This window comes from Amia ocellicauda, chromosome 16 (assembly GCF_036373705.1).
Source record: "Amia ocellicauda isolate fAmiCal2 chromosome 16, fAmiCal2.hap1, whole genome shotgun sequence".
Classification (NCBI taxonomy): Eukaryota; Metazoa; Chordata; class Actinopteri; order Amiiformes; family Amiidae; genus Amia; species Amia ocellicauda.
In genome coordinates, this window is record NC_089865.1 from 2,379,993 (window position 1) to 2,407,988 (window position 27,996).

The 27,996-nt window shown below is 39.6% G+C and overlaps 2 protein-coding genes across 2 annotated transcripts in view; both read right to left on the reverse strand.

Annotated features, from left to right (window-relative positions):
* col6a3 (collagen, type VI, alpha 3) overlaps nucleotides 1-21,297 on the reverse strand; it is a 106,169-nt gene extending 84,872 nt beyond the window's left edge. The window contains exons 1-5 of the mRNA XM_066688498.1: nucleotides 20,776-21,297; nucleotides 18,140-18,736; nucleotides 16,142-16,741; nucleotides 15,037-15,639; nucleotides 13,964-14,551 (exon numbers count right to left, since the gene is read on the reverse strand). Of these exons, the coding sequence (XP_066544595.1) occupies nucleotides 13,964-14,551; nucleotides 15,037-15,639; nucleotides 16,142-16,741; nucleotides 18,140-18,736; nucleotides 20,776-21,163 (2,776 nt within the window). The 5' untranslated portion in view covers nucleotides 21,164-21,297. The remainder of the gene's footprint in view (nucleotides 1-13,963; nucleotides 14,552-15,036; nucleotides 15,640-16,141; nucleotides 16,742-18,139; nucleotides 18,737-20,775) is intronic.
* On the reverse strand, nucleotides 887-9,885 carry LOC136711902 (collagen alpha-3(VI) chain). The gene is made up of 7 exons (XM_066688490.1): nucleotides 9,290-9,885; nucleotides 8,231-8,830; nucleotides 7,178-7,768; nucleotides 4,398-4,744; nucleotides 2,454-2,961; nucleotides 1,465-1,847; nucleotides 887-904 (listed from the first exon to the last, which is right to left on the reverse strand). The coding sequence occupies exons 1-7, from the start codon at nucleotides 9,810-9,812 to the stop codon at nucleotides 887-889; spliced, it is 2,970 nt and encodes a 989-aa protein (XP_066544587.1). The 5' UTR covers nucleotides 9,813-9,885.
* Nucleotides 21,298-27,996: the final 6,699 nt, after the last annotated feature.

The window sequence follows — 27,996 nt, forward strand, 5'->3', positions numbered from 1 at the left end:
TCAGTTGCGTCACCTTCAACTAAGGAATACAAATAGATCTTAATTTAATCAAAGCAAGCTGCATGGACTGGAACCATTTCTTAATGTTGTTGTTTTTCTTGTTTAAACCTGTTATAGACCAAATAATTTTTTGCAACAAACATTTTTCATGTAATCACACTTGTGTCAGATACTAAACAGAAACTTTATAATTAGTAGGTTTTAACATCAGTTTCAAACCAATCAACATTCAATTTAAAATGTTCTCAGATTAATTAAATTAATATAAATCACCCCAAGTATCTTTATCACTCAATATCCTTACCAATGACAGTGGAGGAATCAGGACCCATCATTCTGACAACTCTTCTCAAAGAGTAAAGGATTTCTTGCTGGATGGAAATTAGCTCACCAAGGTCAGTAATGAAAAATGCAAAACTTGAATCATATGAGACTTCTTCCACTTCACTGGTGTCTGTGTTTCTGGTTCCTAGACCAATTGTGACAACCCCAAGTGCTTTCAGATTAGCAGCAGGAATCTTTACATTGTCACTGGACTTCCCACCAACTACCAGGAATAATAACTGGGGAACACCATCAAGACGTCTGCTGCCAGCAGGAGCAGTAAAGACATTGTTCTTAACAAACTGGAGAGCTGCTCCAGTGTTGAGTGGTCTGCCTCCTTTGTGTCTCAGGCCTTGGATTCTGTTAATGACTTCATCCTTTCTAGAGTATGTATTCAGATAGAAATTTGCTGCTGGATCATTACTGTACTGGACCACAGCAACACGATCCTTGTTCTCATCCACATTCAGGTTCTCCACTACCCTCTGAACAAAGTCAGTCATTGCTGGGAATCCATTTCTAGTGGTATCAGAACCATCCAGCAGAAACACAACATCCCTTTTTAAATCTTCTGTTTCCACTATGACATTAAAGGGAGAGTCACTGAAACAATCAATCTTTCTACTACATTTGTTACTTTTTCATGAGTAACATGTATGTATATTCATATATATATATATATATATATATATATATATATATATATATATATATATGTCCTATAATCTAAAATATGCACCTTAATCAATACAAATATAAATTGTATACATACATATACAGTATTTGTATATTTTTCCTTACTAATTTATTGTTATAGTATAAAGTTATTTCTCAAAATATATTATTTAGAACTGCAAGAGCTATAATCAGAGTACAAGACATCTGTGGCAACAATCTAAACTCCAACACCATTATTTCCTCACCAATAACTGTTGGCACTTCCGGTCTCCTGTCTGTGGCACTTTTTCGTATAGATGATAAAAGCTGCTGTTGCACATTTCTCAAGTCATTAAAATTAGAGACAGAAATAGCATTTTTGATATCAGAAGAAAACTCTTGCAGTTCCGTTCCATCTGCAGTTCTTGTTCCAATTCCAAATATCACAACCCCAGTTTGTTTCAGAACATTTGCTGGGTTTACAGCATCATCTCTGGACTTCCCACCAGTCAACACAATGAGTAGCTGGGGAACTCCTTCAAGACGTCTGCTGCCAGCAGAAGCAGTAAAGACGTTGTTCTGAACAAACTGGAAAGCTGCCCCAGTGTTGAGGGGTCTGCCTCCTTTGTGGATCAGAAGCTTCACACCATTAATGACATCATCTTTCTTTGTGTAAGTGTTTAGGTAGAAATTTGCTACTTGATCATCACTGTACTGGACCACAGCCACTCGATCATTCTTTTCCTCCACATTGAGGTTCTCCACTACCCTCTGAACAAAATCTCTCATTGCTGGGAATCCATTCCTTGTGTCATCCGAACCATCAAGCATAAACACAATGTCTGCTCTGTTGTATTCAGTTTCAGCTACAAACACATAGATTGTGATGTCAGTAAATTAGTTCTAAACAACAGTTACCACTGAAATTATAACAAATAATATTTACACTGTATAGTATCTGTCTCCGTTTTTACCTAATTAACATGGTCTCTTGTGTTTAGGAGGATATTTAATACAGGAAAATTAAATAATTTTAAGTTAATATATTGATACAGAATCAATGTAAGTATTCAGTAATGAGTAATGAGTCATTATTTAGGCATCAGAGTTCATTTACAGATATTTTACTATAAAGTAAAAGATTAGACTCATCGTCGTACTGGCAGACATGACAGCCTTGAGAGAATGGCACCAATGTAGTAGTCATATGACTAAGAGGGAGATTTGAAAGTTCACTGTTTACCATTTGTAAGCATTTTATAAACTCTGAGGATCATTGTCTAGTTACATTGAAGACAGTTTTCTTCTTCATGAAAAATATATCTTGCTATTGGCAGACGAGACAACGTTTTTAGTTTTCTTCATATAGCAAAACACATTACAGCCTTGGTATTTGAACAGAACAATTGCAGAAATCTGCTCTGCCTTCCACTTAAAAAACGAGTTTGTTTTTTATGTATTGATTTAATCCTTACCAAAGAGATCAGGAGGCTCCAATTCTCTCTCTGGCATTTTTCCTTCTACTGTTCGGCTGAGTTTTTGTGCCACATCTTCCAGATTGTCAAAGTCAGGAACAGAAAATGCCATACTGGGTGAATAAGAGATATTCTGCAGCTCACTAGTTTTTGCATTTCTCACTCCAATACTAAAGGATATGACTCCAGCTCCCTTAAGAGCAACTGCTGGACTCCTCACATCATCTCTGGACCTTCCTCCAGTCAGAAGAATTAAAATCTGGGGAACACCTTCAGTACGTCTGCTGCCAGCAGGAGCAGTAAAGATATTGTTCTTAACAAACTGGAGAGCTGCTCCAGTGTTGAGTGGTCTGCCTCCTTTGTGTCTCAGGCCTTGGATTCTGTTAATGACTTCATCCTTTCTAGAGTATGTATTCAGATAGAAATTTGCTGCTGGATCATTACTGTACTGGACCACAGCAACACGATCCTTGTTCTCATCCACATTCAGGTTCTCCACTACCCTCTGAACAAAGTCACGTATGGCTGAGAATCCATTTCTAACATCATCAGATCCATCCAAAAGAAATACAACATCCCTTTTCATTTCTTCACCTTCCACTAAAGACAGAAATGATATGGCATTTTTATAATCTGTAGTTTTAAAATTACTGAAATTTAGGCAGACATAATGCAACACAAAGATAACTTGGTCAGTTTACCCATAATTGAATTTCAAAGACAGGCATTTTGAAGGTACTTTTTAATTACTTTTGAAACACTTTTTCCTTACCAGTGATATCAGTTAATTCTGTCCTTGGTTGCTGAATTCCTGTTTTCAAAGATTCAATGAGCTGTTGCTGGGTTGTACCAAGATCCACAAAATCAGCAACAGACATTGCCAATGTGGGCATGGAGGAAATAGCTTTCATTTCGCTGTTGTCTGCATTACTTATTCCAATACCGAATGTTACAACACCAGCTGTTCTCAGTGCATCTGCTGGTCCTTTAATATCATCTCTGGACTTTCCACCCGCAAGCAAAACCAGTATCTGAGGAACACCTTCCAGACGTCTGCTACCAGAAGAAGCAGTGAAGACATAGTCCTTAACAAACTGGAGAGCCACCCCAGTGTTCAGGGGTCTGCCTCCTTTGGGTTTCAAGCTTTTAATTGAATTTAGAACGTCATACTTTGTCACAAATGAATTCAGGTAGAAATTGGCCACTGCTACATTACTGTACTGGATGACAGCAACCCGATCTTTGTTTTCATCCACATCGAGGCTCTCTACTACACTTCTGACAAGGTCACGCATTGCTGGGAATCCACGTCTGCTATTCTCAGAGCCATCAAGCAGAAAAACTACATCCCTTTTTGGATCTTCAGCTTTGACTACAATTATATATATATAGGAACAAAGGTTAGTTACATTCATTCAGTAACAAACACATAATTATACTTCAAACTTTACTTAAGAATTAATAGATGAATCCAAAATATAAACACGTGATCATTTGGATTATGTTTGCTCATTCAAATATTTTTCCCAAACACTGTAAAAACACTGTTTAAAAAGTCCTAACATTTGTTTAGTACTAAAAGCTTTGATTTCTTTATTTATTTCCCTCTGCTGATTTTTCATTTTGTTATATTTGTAAAATAGTCAAACTATGAAAAATATAAATAGTGTATTGTTTTATATGATCTATATTCTTACCTACAGTTCCTGGTATTTCCTGATATCTCAATTGAGTAACTCTTGTCACTAGTTTCTGCTGAATAGTTGGCAGCTCCCCAAAATCAGAGAGAGAGAAAGCATAACCAGGTTGGAATGAAATAGTCTGCAACTCAAACTGATCCACATTTCTTGTTCCAATGCCAAAAAGCACAACCCCCATCCTTTTCAGGGCGCTTGCCGGGCTTCTAACAGTATCTCGTGATCGACCACCACTCAGTAGTACCAAAATCTGAGGAACACCTTCAAGACGTCTACTACCAGCAGCAGGGGTAAAGACATTGGCCTTGACAAACTGCAGAGCTGCCCCGGTGTAGTGGGGTCTTCCTCCTTTGGGTTTCAGGTTTCTGACTGCACTGAGAACGCTTTCCTTGCTTGAGTGTGTATTCAGATAGAAACTAGCCACTGCATCATTACTGTACTGGACCACAGCCACCCGATCTTTGTTTTCCTTCACGTCAAAGTTCTCCACAACTCTTTCGACAAACTCACGGATTGCTGGAAATCTACTCCGAGCATCATCAGAGCCATCAAGAAGAAAGACAATGTCCCGTTTGACCATGCTAGTTTCAGCTAGGATAGATATTAAACAACATGAGTTAGAAGCACACTCTTCCAGCAGAATAAACCCATGGACTTGCTTGTACTGTATGTGGTTGCTCACCTATGAGCACATACAAGTGCATCCAACACAGCAAGAAAGACAGATCAGCTTATTAATGATCACCAAAAGAAGCACAGGAGAACAAATATCCCCTTTGGTATTATTATTATTATTATTATTATTATTATGATTATTATTATTATTATTATTATTATTATTATTTTCCACAGTGAAGTGCCATAGTATTTTCATGCAAATAAATAAATACATAAAACAATAGTAGAACCCTATAAAATGTAAATGATGATCTATGACTTACTACAACTATACAAAACTTGAAACATCCAGCAGTGCTATTGTACTCACCTATCTCTGTTGCCTTTCGCTGCAGAGAAACTGAGGGTATGAGTTCCTGCAAAACCCTTGGAAGATCAGTAAACACAGGAACAGAGAAAACATAACTGGGATCGAATGAAACTGCCATCAGCTCAGGTATTTCTGCATTCCTCACTCCAATACTGAAAGTTACCACTCCGTCTCGTTTCAGAGCACTCGATGGGTCCCCAATATCATCACTAGACCTCCCTCCAGTCAGCAGAATTAAAATCTGGGGAACACCTTCCAGACGTCTGCTGCCAGCAGGAGCAGTGAAGACATTGTCCTTAACAAACTGGAGAGCTGCCCCAGTGTTGAGGGGTCTGCCTCCTTTGTGTCCCAAAAGCCTGACACCATTAATGACATCATCCTTGGTTGAGTAAGTGTTCAGATAGAAACTAGCTGCTGGGTCATCACTGTACTGGACCACAGCCACTCGATCTTTGTTCTCCTGCACATCAAGGTTCTCCACCATTCTACGCACAAAGTCACGTATTGCTATAAATCCATTTCTAGTCTCATCCGAGCCATCAAGCAGAAACACAACATCCATTTTTCTGGTATCTGATTCAACAATAAATTATAGGAAGAAATGTGTTAATAAGCTGTTGAAAACTATACAACTCTACAGGTCAACAACTGTATGAAGTCCTTTGGATACCTTTGCTATGTCAAAGCTGAAAAACAGTATACAGTTTAAAGGTATAAATTGGAATACACATTTTGTGTGAGACAAGATCAGCCAGCAATGAATGCATCAATGAATAAATAAATATATAAATGACTGAATGAAGAAAAAAAAAACTATCTTAAGGGGCAAAGTATGTTTTTACAATACATGTGGAAAGTGGACCCCCTATTGCAACCATGGAATAATATTGAAAATGGCTGACAGGAACCTTTTCTGAGAAAACTATTTTCAAAGGATGCAAAATCAGATGCTTGACAATCCCCATTCTTACCTAAGAGAGTTGGAGTTTCTGGAATATTTTCCAGAGGATCATTGACGATATAGGATAAAACTTGCTGATGGACACTTTTAAGGTCATTAAAATTGGGAACAGAAAATGCAAAGCCAGGATCAAAAGATATAGTTTGCAGCTCGAGTGTGTCAGCATTCTGGGTTCCAATTCCAAAAGCCACAATTCCCATCTCTTTAAGTGCTGCTGCCGCACCCCTTATATCATCACTGGATCTTCCCCCACTGAGCACAAACAGAATCTGAGGAACCCCTTCAAAAAGTCTGCTGCCAGCAGGAGCAGTAAAGACATTATCCTTAACAAACTGAAGAGCTGCCCCAGTGTTGAGGGGTCTGCCTCCTTTGTGCCTCAGGCCTCTTATGGAATTCATAACGTCATCCTTTGTTGAGTAAGTGTTCAGATAGAAATTAGGTGTTGGATTATTACTGTACTGGATCACAGCCACTTGATCTTTGTTTTCTCCCATAGAAAGGTTTTCCACTACTCTTTCAACAAAGCTACGGATTGCTTCAAAACCATCTCTAGCATCATCAGATCCATCGAGTAGAAACACAAAATCCCTTTTTGTAGATTCTGTATCAACTATGAAGCATATTGGAATATGTGGTGTTAATGAATGCATCAGAAAACTCCAATAATTAATAATATAACATAACCACAAGTAATATGGATTTTGTATTACCATAAGCTAAATTGTTTACCATGTCAGTTTACAATAAATAAAATAGTGTGTGCTTCAACAAATATGGATTTAATAAACGTATGTTGCCAGTGTCTAAAGTTGAATTAAATAATGTAAGAGCTCATCTGCTCCAATATAGATTTTATGAAACTGAATGCACTATTCAGTATAAGGAACACAAAAAATGCTCTATATATTATGCTTTTTTGTGCCACCTCCCAAAAAATACATGATATCAGCCAGTGAAAAACAGAACTAACAAGTGAGCATCCCTGAAATGGGCAAACTTGTTTCATTTTCACAGTACTTTGCAAAAGAAACATGTGGTATTAAATCATGCAGAGATATCAATGAATTTGTCTTACCCAATACCGGAGTTGTTTCAGTTTCTTTTTGTTGAGGGACTCTCGTTACCAAGGATAAAAGCTGCTGTTCAATGGTGGAAAGGTCACTGAAACCAGGAACGGACAAAGCATATCTAGGCTCGTAGGATATTGTTTGCAATTCAAGAGTATCTGCATTGCTTGTGCCAATACCAAATGGAACAACTCCATATTCTTTCAGAGCAGTTACTGGGCCTCTAATATCATCTCTGGACCTTCCACCAGAAAGGAGAATTAAAATCTGGGGAACACCTTCAGGGCGTCTGCTGCCAGCAGGACCAGTGAAGACATTGTTCTGAACAAACTGGAGAGCTGCCCCAGTGTTGAGGGGTCTGCCTCCTTTGTGTCTCAGGCGTCTTATGGTGTTAATAACGTCATCCTTTGTTGAGTATGTGTTCAGATAGAAATGTGCTGCTGGATCATTACTGTACTGGACCACAGCCACTCGATCCTTGTTTTCATCCACATCAAGTTTCTCCACTACTCTTTCAACAAAGGCTTGCATTGCTGGGAATCCATTTCTAGTGGTATCAGAACCATCCAGCAGAAACACAACGTCCCTTTTTCCAGTGTCTGTTTCAGGCACAAAGGATTTGTAAAACATGTTAATAAAAGTAGCAATGATTATTTTCAATAAAGGTAAGATTATAGGCACGCTGTTACCAGTTATAATTATACCCTGCCCCCTCAGAGATACAAAACTGGGATCTCTGTCAAACACACATATTTAAATATAAAGTTATAGTGACATCAATATACGGACTTACTAATGGGGTGGGGGAGTGGGGGAATAGTAACAACTGAATATTCATTAGAGGAAACTTAAATTTTGAAAGCTTATGTACCACCTAGTACAATAACTCTATTCCCAATTGTATTATGTACTTTATAATTATTTGTATAATCACTATCAACCTAAGTTTGAAAATGTTAAATCCGCCATTCGAAACACACGAGTCTGGCGATCACTGTCAGCAATTCATTATTTTCAATATTTTGTTATTATCATTCGTTATGCAATTATTTTACCCTTACCTATCACTGTTGGTGATTCGGGAGGTTTCTGCTGTGCAAACCTCATCATAGCTGACAACATTTGTGGCTGAACACTCAAGAGGTCAGTAAAATCAGGAACGGAGAACGCATAGCGAGGCTCGTGTGCAATGGTCTGCAACTCGAGAGTGTCTGCACTCCTCATCCCGATAACTAATGAAACCACTCCAATCCCTTTCACAGTGGTCACTGCACTTCTGACATCATCTCTGGACCTCCCAGCTGTCAACAGGATTAATATCTGGGGAACACCTTCAGTACGTCTGCTGCCAGCAGGAGCAGTAAAGACATTGTCCTTCACAAACTGGAGAGCTGCTCCAGTGTTGAGTGGTCTGCCTCCTTTGTGTCTCAGGCCTTGGATTCTGTTAATGACTTCATCCTTTCTAGAGTATGTATTCAGATAGAAATTTGCTGCTGGATCATTACTGTACTGGACCACAGCAACACGATCCTTGTTCTCATCCACATTCAGGTTCTCCACTACCCTCTGAACAAAGTCCCTCATTGCTGGGAATCCAGTTCTAGTGGTATCAGAACCATCCAGCAGAAACACAACATCTCTTGGCCCAGCTTCTGTTTCAACTAGGAAGTATATTAAAAGATTAATTACATTCACTGTGAGAAAACTACAAAAGTGCAGACATTATGTTGTATTGGCTTTAATGAACTTAATGGCCCTGAAAACTGTAGATATCTACATACTGAGTCAGGTTCTGACTGGTACCAAGCAAAACAAAGAAATTGTTTTGACAGATATAAGATCACTTTTTTTTTCCCCCATAACACCTGCTGCTTGGAGATTTAGAAATGTCTAAAATTCGGTTACATTTTACACTATGTCCAGAACCTGTGCACTGTACTGTGAACACAAAGAGAAGCTAAAGGAAGAAACTTAACATCCTCGTAATGTTAAGCCTGTGAGAACAAAAATATAATTACATTAAAGCTTGGACCCATACTCAGTTGCAGTGCCATGGTGTATTTTGTCTTCAAATTTTACTGAACGTGTCACTGTGCAGAGTTGCGCCAGCTTTTGCTTACCTATAACAATGGGTGTATCTGGCCTCTGCTGTCGAGGAATCCTCTTTACAGAGGATATAAGATGTTGCTGAATACTTTCAAGATCACCAAAGTCAGGCACAGATAACGCATAATCCGGCACATATGAAATGGTCTGGAGTTCAAGTGTATCAGCATTTCTTGTTCCGATAGTGAAGGGCACTATGCCAGCACCTTTCAGAGCAATTGCTGAACCTCTAGCATCATCTCTGGATTTTCCACCAGTTAAAAGGATCACAATCTGGGGAACACCTTCAGTACGTCTGCTGCCAGCAGGAGCAGTGAAGACATTGTCCTTCACAAACTGGAGAGCTGCTCCAGTGTTGAGTGGTCTGCCTCCTTTGTGTGTCAGGCCTTGGATTCTCTTAATGACTTCATCCTTTCTGGAGTATGTATTCAGATAGAAATTTGCTGCAGGATCATTACTGTACTGGACCACAGCAACACGATCCTTGTTCTCATCCACATTCAGGTTCTCCACTACCCTCTGAACAAAGTCTGTCATTGCTGGGAATCCATTTCTACTGTCATCAGAACCGTCAAGCAGAAACACAACATCCCTTTTGACTGCATCTATTTCAACTAAGACACATATTGAACAGATGTGTTAATGATTATAATAAGTATCATCATCATATTAACAGATAATAACAACTACTATGACATAGCCTGCATGTAGTATGCATTTTATTAACTTTTATTAACTGTTTAATGATAGTTCTCAATCTATCCGCACTCTTCATTTGAATCATTATCCAGTGTTTAACTTAGTTTAATAATTATTGTTCATTATACCATACTTACTGTAGGTATTAATGATATAGAGCATGCCCAGCCTGGAGGAAACTGAATATTCCAGTTGATTGAAATAAGGTATGACAGGGGTTGAAAATATGTTTTCTACCCTCACAGAAAGCAACGAACAAATAAATAAGAAAAAATATTTAATGAACTTAATCAATCACTGAATAACATTGTTTCAAATGAAGGGTGTGAATACTTTTGACTACAGTTGTTTAACCCTATGTTCACCACATTCATCATATGTTTCATGAAGCAAGACATTAATTTGTGTATATTATGTATATATATACAACGCTGGAAATAAATGAGACCACTTAACATTGATTTCTGAACTTGGAGTGGTCTCTTAATTTTTTCCAGAGCTGTGATGGAGTGCAGGTTTTTATTTCTGTGGAGTGGAGATTGTGCCACAAATATGCTCCAAGTGTTATGAGATTCAAATTCTAACCCAGACACAAAATTGGCACATGCAAAGGATCTGTGAGCTTACATTAAGAGCACACAACATCCCAAGTAATATCGCAAAGTATGACCATGGTGCACACCTACATAATTTCACTAACACGTGTTATCTATTTCTTCTGTATAACAAGGTAAACAAGTGCAGGAGTCTGGTACATTTGTGCCATTACTACCATCAAAACATTTTGTGTTTGTTGTAAACCTTTGCTATATACTTTCAATATATCAAATAGAAAAATATTACCACTAGGCTCATTACACTGGGTTTGTGAAAAAAAAAAATGAAATGAATATATAAGGCTGACTACAGTAGTAATACAGTTATGAACATCTTAATGATTGATTGGTTGAATGACTGATTGAAAATCCAGAACAACAATCTAAGACTGTATCACCACCATTATTCAGAAAAACCTCAGTGTTCACCTTTTCCAGTTTTGATACAATATATTTGATGGTACTTCTGTAAATTAATGTAACTCCATGTTCACTTTTATAGGTAACTTCAAGCAATGCAAAGTTAAAATAAAAAGAGCAAAAGGAAGGCCTTAAAGAAGGAACTATTTGATTAGTTCCAAAAGAATGCTCCTCCAACATTAATGCAATCATATTCCTTCAAATAAATACATAAAATGCGTCCAACAACAGATATTAGGCTAAATGGAATCGAATCCCTGTAAATAAGTCATCACTGCGTTACTGTCCCCAAGAAAAAGTAGGATGAGAAAGAATATTTAATTTTGAAGAAAGCGAGAAAGAGAATCTATGAAGCCAAACTTCTTCCAGGGATGAGAAGTTCCAGAAATGCAGAGAAAGCACTCAATGATGTAGAAATCATTGGCTCAAGAAAGAGCAAAAAAATAAGTTTAGATCTCACACGTATTTGCCAGAATGTCAATACGGTGGAAAACACTCGAAGAACCAGGAAGGATAGAGGCACTAAACTACACAGCCAAAGAAGGTCAGGCTCAGCAGCTCTTTAGAAGAACAAAATAATAAACAACCTGGTTTATTTTTTGTTCAGGTAATAAAATAACGTGGATATCTGCGCATAGCCACTTTCATTCAAGCGAGACTCAAGAGTTTGAAAATTACTGAAACTGCTCTTATCCAATGCGCTATTCCTCATGGTATAGAGCCATTTCATATGTAGCCAAAATGTCTAAAGGCAATCTTTAAATGGAGCATTAAAGATCGTTGAATGGAGACAATTTGCACCCCTTCTGTTAAAGTAATCATGCATGGTCTCTTACCCTCAACGGTTGGAGGATCTATTTCCAGTTTGGATTTAATGAAGGACAAAATCTGTGTCTGAACGGATAAGAGTTCACCAAAGGTGGGCAGATTGAAAAGAAAACTAGGAGCATAAGAAATTGTTTGTAGCTCAGTTTCTTCTGCATTTTTCATTCCAATGGCGAAAGAAAGAACTCCAAGTCTTTTGAGAGCAGCTGCTGGTCCACTAACGTCATCGCTAGACCTTCCCCCAGTCAGGAGAATTAACATCTGGGGAACACCTTCGAGACGTCTGCTACCAGAAGGAGCAGTAAAGATGTTGTCCTTAACAAACCGGAGAGCCGCCCCAGTGTTGAGGGGTCTTCCTCCTTTGTGTGTCAGACTTCTAACTGCATAGATGACATCCTTCTTTGTCTTATGAGTCTTCAGGTAAAAATAAGCTGATGCGTCATTACTGTACTGGACAACTGCAACACGAACTCTGTCCACTTCTATGTCAAGGTTTTCCACCATTCTTCGAATAAATTCACGGATTGCAGGCAATGCATTTCTAGAGTCATCTGAACCGTCAAGAAGAAACACGACATCTCCTTTGATGCCTTCTGTATCAACTGGGATACATAATAGAAAGGAAGCAGGATATCAGGGAAGAACACTAGACACGATCCAAGGAGGATCTTCAAAGGCAATCACAAGACACTCACAATGGAGAAGGGATTTATACAATACAATACAATTGCACTTTATGTGTGTTTTTCTATTTTATATTACATACACTGGATACTATACCGATTTCCCATATGTCCCACTACAATTTAAACAAAACCATATATTCCAAAGACAGATATTAATAAAGAATAAATGGTAATTTCAGAGGCATAGTACAGTATGCATCAAGGAGAAAGCTCCACAATCTAGGCAAACTCCATTCATTAAAGGACATAGACACAGGTGGGATTCTACAGGATACATCAACAAGAATTACACACAGAAATTGGGACTCAAAGGGAAGAATCAAAAGAATCCAGTATTAGATTCCTTTGAGATGAAAAATGTCAAGACTCATTTTCTAATTTATGATCGAACCTATTAATGTGTATTTATGTATGTCCATCTGTGTGTGTGAGCATGAATACACACACAAACACACCTATATGCCTGTAGGTAACATATGCTCGTTTCTTGCATGTGTGTGTAAACACTGCACATAAAGTATATATCAAAAAATAGACAAAGTATGCATGCACTTATAGAGGGTTTTTGCAAAACAAAAGAGCAAACTGTAGGATTACAAGCTCCTGAAATGAAAAACATGCCAAGGCACATTTTCATTTCAGCAATGTCTGGCATATGGGGTGTCTCTTAATTGATGTTTTTTAGCACTGTGGAACACTTTAAAACCCATGCTAGTTCTTACCTACAACCTCAGTAGCTCCAGATGTCACAGTTTCATCTGCTTTAGCAATGCTTTTGACTGCGGACACAAGCTGCTCCTGGACTGACTGGAGCTCTGTAAACCCAGTGACTGGGTACACAAAACTGGGAGTGAAGGAAACCATTTCCAGCTCACGTGGATCTGCATTGCTCACTCCAATACTGAAAGACACAACTCCGTGCCCTTTCAGAGCAAATGCAGGACCCCTAACATCATCTCTGGACCTTGCGCTTGTCAGAAATATCAATAACTGGGGGATGCCCTCTATGTGTCTGCTACCAGACGAAGCAGTAAAGACATTGTTCTTAACAAATTGGAGGGCCGCCCCAGTGTTGAGGGGTCTGCCTCCTTTGTGTCTCAGGCCTCTTATGGTATTAATGACGTCATCCTTTCTTGAGTGTGAGTTCAGATAGAAATCAGCTGCTGGATCATTACTGTACTGGACCACAGCAACTCGATCCTGGTTTTCCTCCACATTCATGTTCTCCACTACCCTCTGAACAAAGTCACGTATGGCTGGAAATCCGTTTCTAGTGTCATCAGAGCCATCCAGCAGAAACACAACATCTCTTTTCAATCTTTCTGCATAAACTAAGGTATGATAAATGAAAGCTTTGTGAGAAAAACATGACATGTCATCAGCCCAATGCCAACATTCAATGCCAAAAAGCACCCATCTGCTTGAACAATATGGTAAATAAGTGAAACTAAATAGATCTTACCTTGTTCCAATAATATTCGGAAGTCGTCTGTGTTCATAGTGACATAATTTGCCAGTCGTTGCTGAATTGTGCCGAGCTGGGCGAAGTCTCCGATGAAGAAGGCGAATGAAGGGTTGTGGGCAATCCTTTCAATCTCACTGCGGTCTGCACTCTTCAGCCCGATGCTGAAGGGCACAACTCCAGCTGATTTTAGGGAATCGGCAGGGACCCTGACACTATCTCTGGACCGTCCCGCAGACACAACAATCAGGATCTGAGGGACGTTTTCTGAAGACCTGCTCCCATAAGGTGCTGTCAGGATGGTATCTTTCACAAAGTTCAGTGCGGCACCAGTGTTCGGTGGTCCACCACCTATCGCTCTCATGGCATTAACAGCGCCGACAACCTGTTCTTTTGTCGTGTACGAGTTCAGGTAGAAACCTGGAGATTGGTTGTCACTGTATTGGATCACAGCAATCTGCACCTTATTGGCTCCAACATCCAGTGGCTCAATGACTCTCAAAATGAAATCACGGATGAACGGAAAGTCAGTTCCAACTCCGTCAGAGCCATCGATCAGAAACACAATATCCTGCTGGTTTTGAGTAACTGTAAAGGAGAAGAGACATTAGACTTTATATATGCCCTGGAAATGTGTCTAGGAATACCAAAGAAGGAAGTGTGTCAACAGTTTGTCCAAGCTGCATGTGTGATAGTGGATACTACTTTAGCAACATTTTGCTTTCTTGTTGAACAGATCCCTTCTGCACAACTGACCCATTATCACACTTGCATGAGATATTGTAACACAAAAATCCCACTGAAGATATTACCCAGACAAATACCAACAAAGCGTGGTTCACTTCACTACTATTGCTCCAGCCACCAAGATATATACGACTTAACACCCACTGAATGCTTTATGGATTAACATTAAATTAAACAAAATAAAGAATTACAAAATGCTATGCAGAAACAGGATATGCATAACATTTTAAGGTAACATTTATTTGGGCAGTTCTTAATCTGTTTTCCCCAGCAGAGAAAAAGTTAATGCTAAACAACAAAACCACCAAAACCAACAATTAGCTTACCTGTGTGCAAATCACCAACCACCGTTACCAGAGGGACCATGATCTGTGACTGCACATTTTGCAGGCTGGAGAAGCTGTTCTCATAGTAAGCAAGAGATGGAACAAAGGCCACCGTCTCCAGGAATCCTCTATCTGCACGGCCAACTCCCACCGCAAAAGTTAGTACTCCCGCAACGGCTACCTTATCGGCCACCCTCTTCACCTCATCCTGGGATGCGCCGCCCGTGATGAGCACTAGGACTTGTTGAACTAACTGTCTCTTCCTGGACCCGGCTGCAGGCTGGAAGTGGTTGGCGATGGCGTACTCCAGTGCTGCCCCGGTGTTTAAAGATGTCCCCCCTATCAGTCTGAGCTGATTTATGGCCTCAATCACTCCCTCCTTGGTGGAGTGCGTGTTCAGGTAGAACTCGGTGCGTTGATCTCCGCTGAACTGCAGCAGGCCGATCCTCACCCTCTCGGGACGCACGTCCAGATTGTTCACTACGCTGAGGATAAAGTCTCGCACATATGGGAGATTGGCTTCTCCGACATAGCTGGATCCATCAACAAGGAAGACTATGTCTCGAACGACTTTCTGGATGGCTGTGGTGGTAACTTCAATTACTGTGGAGATAAGAGAACCAGAAATGGATGAGATGAAATTCTAAAAACCCAACAAAACAATGCATGTCTTTCAAGAGGTGTGTGTGTGTGTGTGTGTGTGTGTGTGTGGGGGGGGGGGGGGTCTGAATAACGTGATAATGCATTCATTTAGTTAAAAAAATACTAGAGATGCTTATTGTGGATATCTTTAGTCAACTGGATAATATAGCAGTATTCCCAAATAAAACTGAATATGGGTCAAGTATTAGCCAATCAAGGTTAATTGTATATATAATTAGATTTAATTATTAGTTACTAACTAATACAATGAACATTTCTGTTTCAGTGGACGCCAGCACTTACACATTAGGAGAGACGTTAATGAAGTTACAGTATGAGGATTTGAATAACACTGAAACATACATCCAGTCTACTTGAGCCAATAGGGTTATTCAATCCACTTAGAGCATTACCACAAAACCACAACAACACAACAACAGAAGGAGAGGATGGAGATTGTTACCTTCAGTTGGTTCCTCTGTGATAACAACTCCAGACAATGTTGTCAACGGTGCGCTGATAAGCTGGGGATTTCTATTCAACATGCGGAAATCCTTTAACTTATAGACCAAGCTGTTGTCAAAGGCGATCTGATTGAGTTCCTCTTCAATGGCATTCTTGGACCCAGCGGCCAAAGTCAAGACACCCAATTTCTTCAGGTCTTCTGCCTGCTGGACAAAACTGTCACTTGATTTCTGTGCAGAAAACAGTATCAGGAGCTGGGGCACTCCCTGCTGGATCCTGCTGCCTTTGTCGGGCCTGATCATCCGGGTCCTGGCAAAGTCCAGCGCAGCTCCGATGTTCACAACTTGTGTTGCTCCCTTTATTTTGATCTTGTTCAGCGCAGCCAGCATGGTCTCTTTGGTGGCGTGGGTGTTGAGATTAAACTCCAACTTGGCAGTGTTGGTGTACTGGGCCACGGCAATCTGTACCTGGTCAGCTCCAATCGGCATTGTTTCGATAAACTTTTTAATAAATTCTCGGATTGCATTGAAGAAGGTGGCGCCCATATTCTGGCTCCCATCTATCAGGAATATAATGTCTCTGTTCCCAACTGCAACCGCTGAAACGGAACATATGCACATACATATATATATAGAACCATTCATATATATATATATACATTTTATCTATGTAAGAGTAAACTTCAAATTAATAAAAAAAGAATTATTGATTTAAGCAAAAACAATTACCATATTCTACTGTGGTTAAAAATATGTGAATGCCTAATAAAATAAAGCACCATGAATTAAGCGATGTTCAACTTATCGCTTGCTAAAGGCAAGCTCTCGAGTGTGTCTCTGAGGCCGCTGGGTGTCTGACACAATCACAGCTGCCTCAGGAACGCCAGGCGCTGAACTGGCCCTGTTTTGGACACAAATGTTCTGTACGAGCTTTGACAGACATCAGGCATCGCGGCATCAATCACACACTCCTGTTGCACATCTTGCACATCTTGCCTGTCTTTCACTGCCACTTATATACAATCTTATCATGATTTAAGAGATTAATGTATACCATATTTCTTTGATCCCTGCACTTTCTAATTTGAAATATACTGTACTTAATGCTATGACATAAAATGAAACCATTCAAAATGAAAGAAGTGGGAGTGGGGGGACTGGGATTTATTAGGGTCAATAAAAAATATAAAAAAACAGATATTAGAAATGGAGTAAGAATTGATATGTTCTGTATCCAAGCCATCTTGAAGTCGCATTCTCTAAAAGATGGCTATTGCGTATACAACTTCAAATGACAGTCACTAGCATACGCCAGCTCCGTAATTAATGTTTACGGCAAAACAAAATTGAATTAATTAAAGGGGACATGCTATTATCATCCATCCAGTTGTAAATAGGCCAGGGCTTTGAACTGTGATTAATGTACAGATCACAAATTTGATTTTCAAAAAACTTACCAAGAATTGTAGCCTTTGTAGTAAAGTCCAAAAAGGGTGAAAAGTAAAGCATGCCCATGTTTTGTTTTTCAACTTTTTAAAGAGGACTTAACCAGATAATATAACAGATTGTTTATAGCCTATTAGGGAATTGCAGAGCCAAAAAACAATTCTTTGAGACCAACGAGCATAAAACTGATATGGTTATGTTTCTACAAATATTGCTAACAGCTGCACAATTATTTATATGTATGAAAAAGGGAGGACGAAAACTGAATATCACTGCTGAACGTTATTCTCAACTCACACATTAAAATAATCCTAAAAAGTCAGTTGAACTGATATGCATATATTTCACATATTTCAAATAATAGCAGATGATAACTATTTTAAACCTCAGTCCTCTGCTAATCAGGGAAAACTTACCATGAAGCTGGAAGTAGGAAATTATAACCGGCTTTTATTTGCAAGTCTACAAGTACTCAGTTTGATGTAAAGGTGATTGCATGTTCTTTTGTTTGCTTTTTGTTTTTACCTGTCCGCATCTGTTTAGTTACATACCTTCTGTCAGCTCGGCATTTAAGACAATGGTTCGTTGAGCCACCCCAATAACGTGTCTCTGTAGCTGTTCCTGCAGTTCACCCATAGCACTGAAAGTTGGGGCTAGGAATACTAAGCTCCTGTCCGTGGCCAGGCGTTCGAGATCCTCTGCACTTTCACTCCCGGCCCCGATGCCAAATGTAATTATGCTAGCTTGCTTTAGGGCTCTCTCTGCCTCTACGAGATCATCGCTGGATGGCCCAGCGCTGATAATCACTAGAGCTTGCGGCACGTTTTCCTCAACTCTGCTGCCTGCTTCGGGTGCAAACAAGCCTTGGACAACACCTTCCAGAGCTGCCCCCAAGTTAGCTTCTTGTCCGCCTTTGAAGCTAAGCCCCTTGACAGCATCCAGAATGTCAGCTTTGGAGTCGTAACTATTTAAATAGAACTGAACCAGGGTATCATCGCTATACTGAACCACTGAGACTCTCATGGCCTCGCTTCCCACTTCAAGGTTTTCAATGATATTTAGCACAAAATCACGGACACTTGGGAAGTTGGCAGCTCCAACGTTCTCAGATCCGTCAATTAAGAATATTAGGTCGGCCGACTCTTGTGCTTTAAGGGGAGAGAAAACAAACAGAAAAATGCGAAATGTGAAAGCGTTAAAAAAAAGGGAGAGAGATCCACATGCAGCCACATGTTTCCGTGATAACCAACAAGAAACACAATGATTCATTAAAACATCATAAAGAAAGCACATTATTCTGCATTGCAGTTGAATCGAGGTGTGGAACCCCTGACTATAAATATGAGAATACAATTAATCCGAATCATTGTTTATTCCTGTTATAAAAATAAAGTACTTCTATAAGAATGTGCCGTGATGTATTTTACTATTATTATTATTTTATTTTGTTATGGTTTCATGAATTTAAAGCAGTCTTTCCAAATTTAAGGAAAGCCTTGTTCTAAAGTGTTTCAGCATACATTAAAGTTATACAAAATGTCTCAATCTGAACTTCTATATTTGGGAACACCTTGTTTGTATATGTGTTGAGTTTAATTTATATGAACATACAACCCTTTTAATTCACTTAAATGGAATAGGTGTAGGCCAAACCATTAAGAATTGTTGTAGCAGAATCATGTATTTTGTTTTATATATATATATATATATATAACTACTTCATAAAATGTATCAAAAACTAAATAGAACTGTAACCATGTTAAAACGGACAGATTAGGATTTAAGTTAAATTTCCAACCTCTGGAATTCAGCTAACCAATGCAGACACATGTTACTAAACCCAGTGATCCTATGACCAGTCATGACTCAATTGTCCATTCTGGTTGATCCTGACCATTCTGCCAATTTGTGGATATTGAATGATTAATGGATTGGCTAAATACTTTAAGCCAAACTTTATTCTGGAGAAATATCCTCATTTAATTACTTCGAAGTAAAGTGTAAGTGAATGTTTGATTACATAAAACTGTTTTGGAATATTCAGTTTGAATCCCTGCTTATTCAGACCTTGCCCCCCTCCCCTTTGCTCCACACTCCTAGGATTCAGACCAAAAATGGACTCAATTGTTCATCACTGTTTTGAAAACAGAACAATATGCTTTTTTTTACACACAAGTATGAATAAAGCTGGTGGTCACACACAAGACAAATAACACACACATATATCAGCTGCAGTGGAAGGTTAGACAAAGATAAGACAGTTAATAGCTCATATCTAAATGTGTGCTGTCTCTTATTGGATTGTTATTTCCTTGGCCCTGGAGACATACAATAAAGTGGATTGTATTTCCTCAACTTTTGCACCTAGTGGTGGTGAGATTGAAGACTTTAAATGCAATGTGAGTGTTTTAGAGTTATGTATTACATTTCCTGGTGGGTCTCCAGGTGATGATTCTGGCATTTCGGTACGTTCTTGTGTCGAGTGCACAGCACTGCTCAGCGAGCTGATTGAGCACCAAGCTAAATAAGATGATGTTGGGGGGCACTGAGAACAGCTACAGTGCAAGACCATGATGCACTGGTCATAGAAAAGTGGGCAGGAAATCACATTCTTTCCACAGGAAGTCTGGTAATGAAGTATGGACCTACACTGTGAAACACTGAGTTTTATAGTAATTTCCCCCCATAAACTTCCAGACACATTTTCTAGACTTTTGTTGGCATGACATGATTTGCCCACATTGTTTTACATTTAAGAGTCACAGCACAGCCCCATAAAGAGTTTATAGAAATCGTGGGGGTGGTTTCATAGCCGATTTTGTCTGTGTTCAATATGCATTTTCATTCACCAATAAAATACATAATGAGCTAACCGGTGTGTTAAGAGAGGGAAGCTCATCCAATTGTACATTGGGAAAGAAAACAGATATGACACAACAGTTCTGGCATCAGCTTTTACACATTTCATGAAAGATTAGGGCTTGAATTAATGTCATGCACACATACGGACGATCTTCATTATTATGGAAACAAAAACGTAAAACACAAGAAACAACAATAACAACAACACAGTGAGGTTAATAGCACAGGTGAATGGGACATGAATGATTACTGACGTTTGGGAGTTAAGTTATTATTATTTACAAATTAGTATAGTAATGCCACAGCACTGACAGCTAGCTGTTACCTGTCACATCCTCAACAACTCCTTTGGCTTCAGCCAGCGCAGAAGAAGCTGCAGCTGCATAGAGACTGGCGACTAACTCTTGGACTATGCCATGCAGGGACGTGAAATTCTCTACATTGTACATGTGGGTTTCAAGGGGGTCGCTAGCCATTTCCTTGAGCTCCCATTCCACAGCGTCCTGCACTCCTATGGCAAACATGTGAACGCCGGCCAATTTGAGGGCGGACGAGGGCGGAATGACATCGTCTTGGGAGCGGCCGTCGGTCAGAACTACAACGATCTGTGGAACGCCTTCGCTGGCCCGGCTGCCAGCCGCCTCAGTCAGGTGGTTCTTAATGAGATACTCCAGACCCAGGCCCGTGTGTGTGCCGCCCCCTTGATACGGCATACTCCATATGTGGAACAGTATGTCCTGCTTTGAGGAGTACGCGTTTAACTGGAACTCAGTTTTGGGGGAGCCGCTGTACTGCACCACGGCGAACTTAAAAGCGTCGTCCCCATCGGTTAAAGCCTGCACCACACTGTATAGAAACTCCCTGACGTACTGAAAATTTTCTTTTCCAATGCTCCAGGACGAGTCCACTAGAAAGAATATATCTGCAGCCACACCTTTTCTGCCATCTTTAAGAGAGAAAACCAGTTGAGGACTTTCTCCTATAAGCAGGTGGACAGCAAGCCCAGTTTGGGAGTGGGAGAGAGCACCAAGATCAAGGTTTCAATGAAATGGTTTTAAGGAAACCATTACGTATCGTGATACGGAAGCGTACTTATCTAAATGGATGGCACACAGCTGGTATCGGCCAAAAGACAGGCTAGAAAAATATATAATTTAGGAACAGCACCCTTTTATCCAGCTCATTTTGGGTGGGGCCTTATATAATATAAGCATACAGTATTTTCCCCATTGTTAAATTATGCTGCACAGTGTAATTTGGGGTTTCGACATGGATAAATCACACCCCACAATTCTATGATATGTGGGACGAACCCATAAAGTAGTAAAGGCATGTCATCCAAAATTATCTAAACCACTAAAGCCAGATGGACTGCAGTGGATGAAGCCTGTAGTCCTCTGACATATTTCTCCCTTTTTAAAATAAATAATTCCAGGGAAAGTGGCAGCTAAATCTATGGGATGTGTGGTTGACTACATAATACTCCATTGTGTTTGTGTTTTCTAAAGAAGATGCTCATGTAAGCATTTCCTTTTTACCGCCAAGCACACGTTGTGCCATACCCAGGTGTCCCGGCGTCATTCTCACGAGGTGCTGTTTCAGATTCTGGTGCATCCCTAACTCTCCAGTGGCATAAGACTTTATAATAGGAAAGGTATTAAATAATATATAATTGTAGCCCAGTAATGTCTTCATCAGATTATGCCTGATATAGAATTTTGTTTGCTTAGTTGCCAACCACCTTGTGCAAAGAAAATCATTTTTAAAGAAAAGGAACTAAGGATCAACATTGATCTCAAAACACAGCGTTCATAATGGTCCCTTTAAAAGTCAGTGAACATCTTGGACCCTCTGCTACTCCACACTGGACTGTATGTTACATTTATTACTGTGTGTGTGTCAGTGTCTGGTTTCACTGGTTAGGCATGAACCTAAAGAGAACAGCTGGAAAATTAAAATAAAATGCTGCTATTCTAAAGCAGAAAAATCTGTGATGTTCTTTTTACAAAACTAGAATCAATCATATTAAAAAACGTGTACAGCACATATACAAAAGCAGAAAATGCACAGTGGCATTGTGGGGCGCCTATTGAACATGACAATTGCTCAGGGCCCCAGGTCACCTAGTTTCATTTAGATGAGTCACATGGGGAATATTAGGTGTCTCTGGCTTGTTTACGATATGCCTTCCTGTGTTGTGTGTTGTTTGTGCAACAGTAATTCATTCCTTATGATTTCACCAATACAAACCAGATGTAGACTAATAGGAAAAAAGCATCTAACCTGCTACATTTGTCTTTAATTAATATCAGGATGTTGAGTGTCTTTTACCATGTGTTTGTTTTTGTATATATGCTTATTAAGACCTCATAAAACCAGATTATTACCATTTTTGAGACACTGATCTCTACAGTCCTGTAAAAAAAACAACCTATGATGATGCAGAAGAGAGAGATGTCTTTTTATTTTCATCTCAATCACAACCCTGGAAAGTGTTTATGTGAACTTACCCTCCTGAGCGCTGGCTGTGGATTGAAAGCCTGAGAGAAGAAGACCCCAGAGGGCCAACAATGGCAGGTATCGATGTTTCCTCATTTTCTATCAAAGCACCAGATATCAGTGAGCTGGAAACAAAACAAACACACTCTCTTTAATAGAATACAATGCATTCATTTTAGGCATGAATGCTAGCCTATACAATTGTCCTGTTATAATCCCAGAAAGCTGGTTGGGACCCAGACCAAACCCCTGACAGATACAGATGACACACAGGTTTCTAGCAGAAAAAAAAACAGTTCAGAGGCACAAATCAGGCCGTTCGGTGACGGAGAACATTTGAAACCTCTTAGAGTTCTTTTCCACTATTTCGAAATAACAACATCCCTTCAATTCTTGCTCAAATAGAACAAATATGTTTTACAAATCCTTGCTGTTTAAAATATCATAACTCAAGAGACAGTACTTGACAAATATCCTAACTGCTCGCTGCTGTAAACAATTTACTTTTAGACAAGACACTATTTCTTAGGGTTATTGGCCTAAATTGGTGATTTACGCCTCTTACCACAGGGTGTGGCTTAGTCACATGGATAAGAACATTTCCAAAGTGGCGCTGAGCCAATATAGTGTCTAGCTCAATGTATGTGTTGGGGTGGGCCACATATTTAAACAATGTATGTGATTGTCTTAGATTCATTGCAGCAGTGAAACATTCATGTAAAAAAAATATATATATATATGTTGCCAACTTTTTGATTTTGATGTATAAACTGTATAAAATATGTTTATTACTTTGTTTGTTTGTTTGTTTTTCCAATTCCTACAGTGGTAATGTTGCGTAAGACTTGATTGGGAGCCAGTTTCATAGTTGCAGTCACATTTATCCACATTGTACCCACTTTATGCAAGAACACAAAATGACTCTGGCACTGTGCGCACAAATATGTGATCCGCTGCCACCGCAATACGAGGGTTTAAGTGCAAAAGCAGGAGCAGCTGAATTGCAGGAGCTTGACAATGTATTTCTGACTTCAATAGTGACGTAGTTTCCAATACAGACCTCCTCCAGGTATCAGTGTGAAAGAATGGATTAACAGGTAACATTAGTCTCCCTTTATGGATTATGAGCACAGAACTGCCCAGGACAGCCTTCTTTCATATTTATCATCATATTTATAAGGCATGTATTATAAAGTATGTTCCTGGACTCAAATGCATGCTGACATAATTTAAACCACCTGAGAAAACAGCTAGGCCTACTCCAGATGTGTAATTATTTACCTCTGGCAGTGCGGTACTTTCCATCCCCTTTACATTTCTTATTTATGTCTGACTACAAAGTATTCTTTGAATGGGTTATTTGACCAGAAGGCTTTTCTACGCAGTCACATTTTCCTCTGATATGTTAAAATGTTCCCTGCGTTCTGCATGCAGCGGCACTAAACGCCACACTGACCTTGTGATAAAATGTGCCATCTGAAAGCACTCGTTTAATCGTGATGCCAAGGAAGGAGAAGAGGACCACTGAACAGTCAGAGATACCTGTCAGTCATTGGAGATAATGACGAGGGGCAACACTGCCAAATTCAAATAATGTGCTATTAAAGGGGGGGGAAGCCAGAGGACTGGTTTCAATCTGTTCTTCGGTTTCTCTGAGACTTTGATCTAAGGCTTTCTTGGTTGCATTTTGGTAAACAAATCCTAAATAAGCTGACAAAGAGGAATTTGTGCACCACAAATTAATTTAAAAGCCCACTTAAGAAAGTCCCAAGGCTCCAGGTCTCACCATCTGTTCTGCAGACCCGTTGCTCAGCTGACACATTCTTCATAAAAGATGCCGTAATTCATCTTGTGTCATTGCTTCTCCTCTGTGCAGTAACTATAATACTAATTACCGTGTCTCTCTCATCTTAAGAATGTACGGCAATATTGTACGTGGGTTTGAAGTGCTCTCTCAGATAGAGATTTTCCATTTCAGACCAGCTGGGAGGGATTTCCTTTGAGACTGGCATCACAGCGCATGTGTCTCTTAAAAGCTCTGTGTCTGGCACAAGGCTGTTTCGAGTCTCGCTAATAAAGACAGAAGCATTCTTTCGCTGTTTTCTTGCAACCGCCCCTATTCCCGAGTTAAAGAGTAACATTGACATTAACTGACATCCACACAGACTAATAAATGGTTTCAAGTTGTTGATTTTTTTAAAACAGGGAAATCTTTTGGGGGTTTTTATGGTTTTTATTTGTTTTTAAATTTGATTTTGTAATACCACATAAACCTATTTCTATTTCTGAAACACTACTAAGTAATTGATATCATGTTACTCGAGCACTACAATGCCCAGTTTCATTTGATTTTGTAAACCAAGCAGCTGCATTTTATCGGAAAAAATAATAAAATATATATATATATATATATATATATTTAAAATACTGCTGTCAGCGTAATGCTGCAGCTCAAGGAGTGGGAAGGTATCCATGAAATCCTATATTAACATACAGGAAAAACAGCCAAACTAAATAATGGCAACCCAAGGGAAGTTTAAGCCTTCAAATGCCCTCATACACTAAATTGGCATCAAAGTAGGCAGAATGCTAGAAACTTGTTACCCCTCAAGCTGCACTGATCTGATCTGTTATGAAAGATATATAGATATATGTCAAACTAATTGTACAAACTGAGTTAAGTTGAAGATAAAATCAGTCGGGCCAGGCAGACCGAAGTACTTCTTGGAGCAAATTTCATCTGGACTGGATTCGGGTGGGGGTGGGAGTTTTACAGTGGTGCATGCTGGGATTTGTTAATCCAGGACCTCTGCAGTACGAGTCCCACTTCTGTGGAGTTGTCCTGGGGCCAGATTAAATCAAAACTTTTACCCGCCTGCTCACAGCAAACTACATCACTGCGACAGAGACAATCCACCTGAACCCCATCTCTCAGCATTCAATATCTGATCTACCTGTGATCATTCCATAAGAAAGAATAGTAATGATAATAATAAACCCCATTCGATGTCATTGGCTAACCCCACCCCACACCCCGCCCATCAGACTTTCAATCAGACCCTGAGGCTGCAAGGTGGCACTCATACCTGCACCAGTAATTCACTGGTCAGAACCAATGAGCTTCAATTAAAACATGACATACCAATCCACCATATAAGGGCGTTTGTGATTTTTCAAAATAAAACAAAATAAGGCAAAGCTTCCAAGACAGGGGTTAGTTGTGTAATAAGTCGCCACTGTGTTGTCTCTGTGGTCTGGGTGGCATCTGTTTCAAATCACTGCCAGCTCTTTCAACCCTTTGAGAACTAGCACCATCTAGTGGGCTCACATTTGCAATGCCTTTTCTGGCTAGGATTTTCACATATGTTCAGCCCAGAATGAGTGGTAAAATCTGCATCTGAGTGGACAGGTTGAGTTCTACCCTTGGATTAGGGATGACCTTCTGATTTAAACAGCATAAGTGAGTCTCTGAGGGCTCAGGATTAAAAATGATTAAAGCTGTATGTGTTAACATTCTTGTCATGAAAATGAAAAACTCAACACCGTATTTTCTTTCTGCATTTCGTCTTCTGCTACTTCACACATTCATCTATTATTTTATAGGTTTTGTTTGTGGTTGGGGGTGTTTACTAAAACAGAACTGGACACTGTATGTTACTGCAGCCACAGTCTGTGCATGAATTTATAAAGCGATCTCTCCAAGCATGAGCAGATACTTGGAAGAGAGAACAGTATCCCACACCATCCGAAGCCATATTGAACGTCATACATGAGTTTAAAGTCATTTATTTCACCAGGCAGTGGAAAATATGACCTTGTGAATGAAATAATACATGTTCGCTTTTAAGACACAGATCAATCATCACAACTCAATTCAGGATAATTCTAGTAGTGGCTGGACCTAAAATCAAAATTTCCAACTGAAAACAGATGAATACCTGTAGAAAATTAGGCAACTACCAAAAAATTATGTAATACTATACTTATTAACACCAGTACTTGTGCCACAGTGTAAGACTAACTGACACTGTTTCTTGAACTTCTTGAACATGTCAATTCATGCATTTTCTTTTTGTTAACCGATTTTTCCTTGTGACAACTTCAAACTTTCCATCATCTGCAATATCCCTTCTTATGCCAACTTCAGAGTAATGTGCCAAGGAAGGAGTCTGGGATTTCTCTTGCCCTGCTCTAAGGATGTTATGAAGCTCTTTCAAGGATCATGACAAAGGCAAGGGAACCGCCCTTGTTGCTAAACTATCCAAAGCACGGATGTGCCGTTAATTAACAAACTGAATATTTCACCTGCAGTAACATTACAATTAATTAACAATAGAACAATATAACGCACCCCAGTTGTTAGCTAAAGTGATCCAACTCTCTGTAAATAAAAGAAAAAGTGACAGACTTTAAAGTAAAAAGTATGCAGTATCTATGAAGAGTGCACAATCACCTCACATCGCACACAACGCTGGGGAGAGCGGACCACCTCAAGACGTGTCACCACCTATTGGAAAACATGTTGATTTAGGGACTGGCAGCCCACTATCCACCAGGGATCAAAGCAATCGTTCTGTTCATTACAGCTCTTTCCCAACCCAAAGACTGCGAGAACACCAGTATCCAATTAAGGAGTTTTAAAACATAGCAATTTAGTTTAGATTACGCATCCCCAGCAACACTGCTTTTCATTATGGATAATGCTCAGACCTCCGAGAGACGAGATGGAATTGTCCCCCACTGTGCCATCTGGAGCTCGGGCAGATGCACATGGACACAGTCCACACAGTCAGCCCCATGCACGTCTTTCAGGGCTTACACTCAATAACAACAACTTCCATGTAATACTAATTCAATAGCGATTCACATCACTCATTATTCCACCTCATTTCTGATGCTGATCTCGTTTACCGAGACGCGAAACAGTTGTGTGCCCCATCTGCATGCCTGGTCTTTGGTATCTCCGAGTTAATAAGGACACACACTGACATTACCAGAAGCACCAGGGCGTTGTCCCAGTGCAGCAGCGCGGTCGAGATATTTCCTT

Bases quoted from the DNA above. Each gene is read 5' to 3' on its own strand.
- LOC136711902 (XM_066688490.1), bottom strand. From the start codon at position 9,812: ATGACAGACTTTGTTCAGAGGGTAGTGGAGAACCTGAATGTGGATGAG. The intron at 7,769-8,230 runs GTAAGGGTAAAA...TGCCTGAAACAG, and splicing joins CGAATCACCAACAGTGATAG to ACACTGGAAAAAGGGACGTT. The intron at 2,962-4,397 runs GTACTACTGAGT...GACTTTGTTCAG, and splicing joins AAGGTGTTCCTCAGATTTTG to AGGGTAGTGGAGAACCTGAA.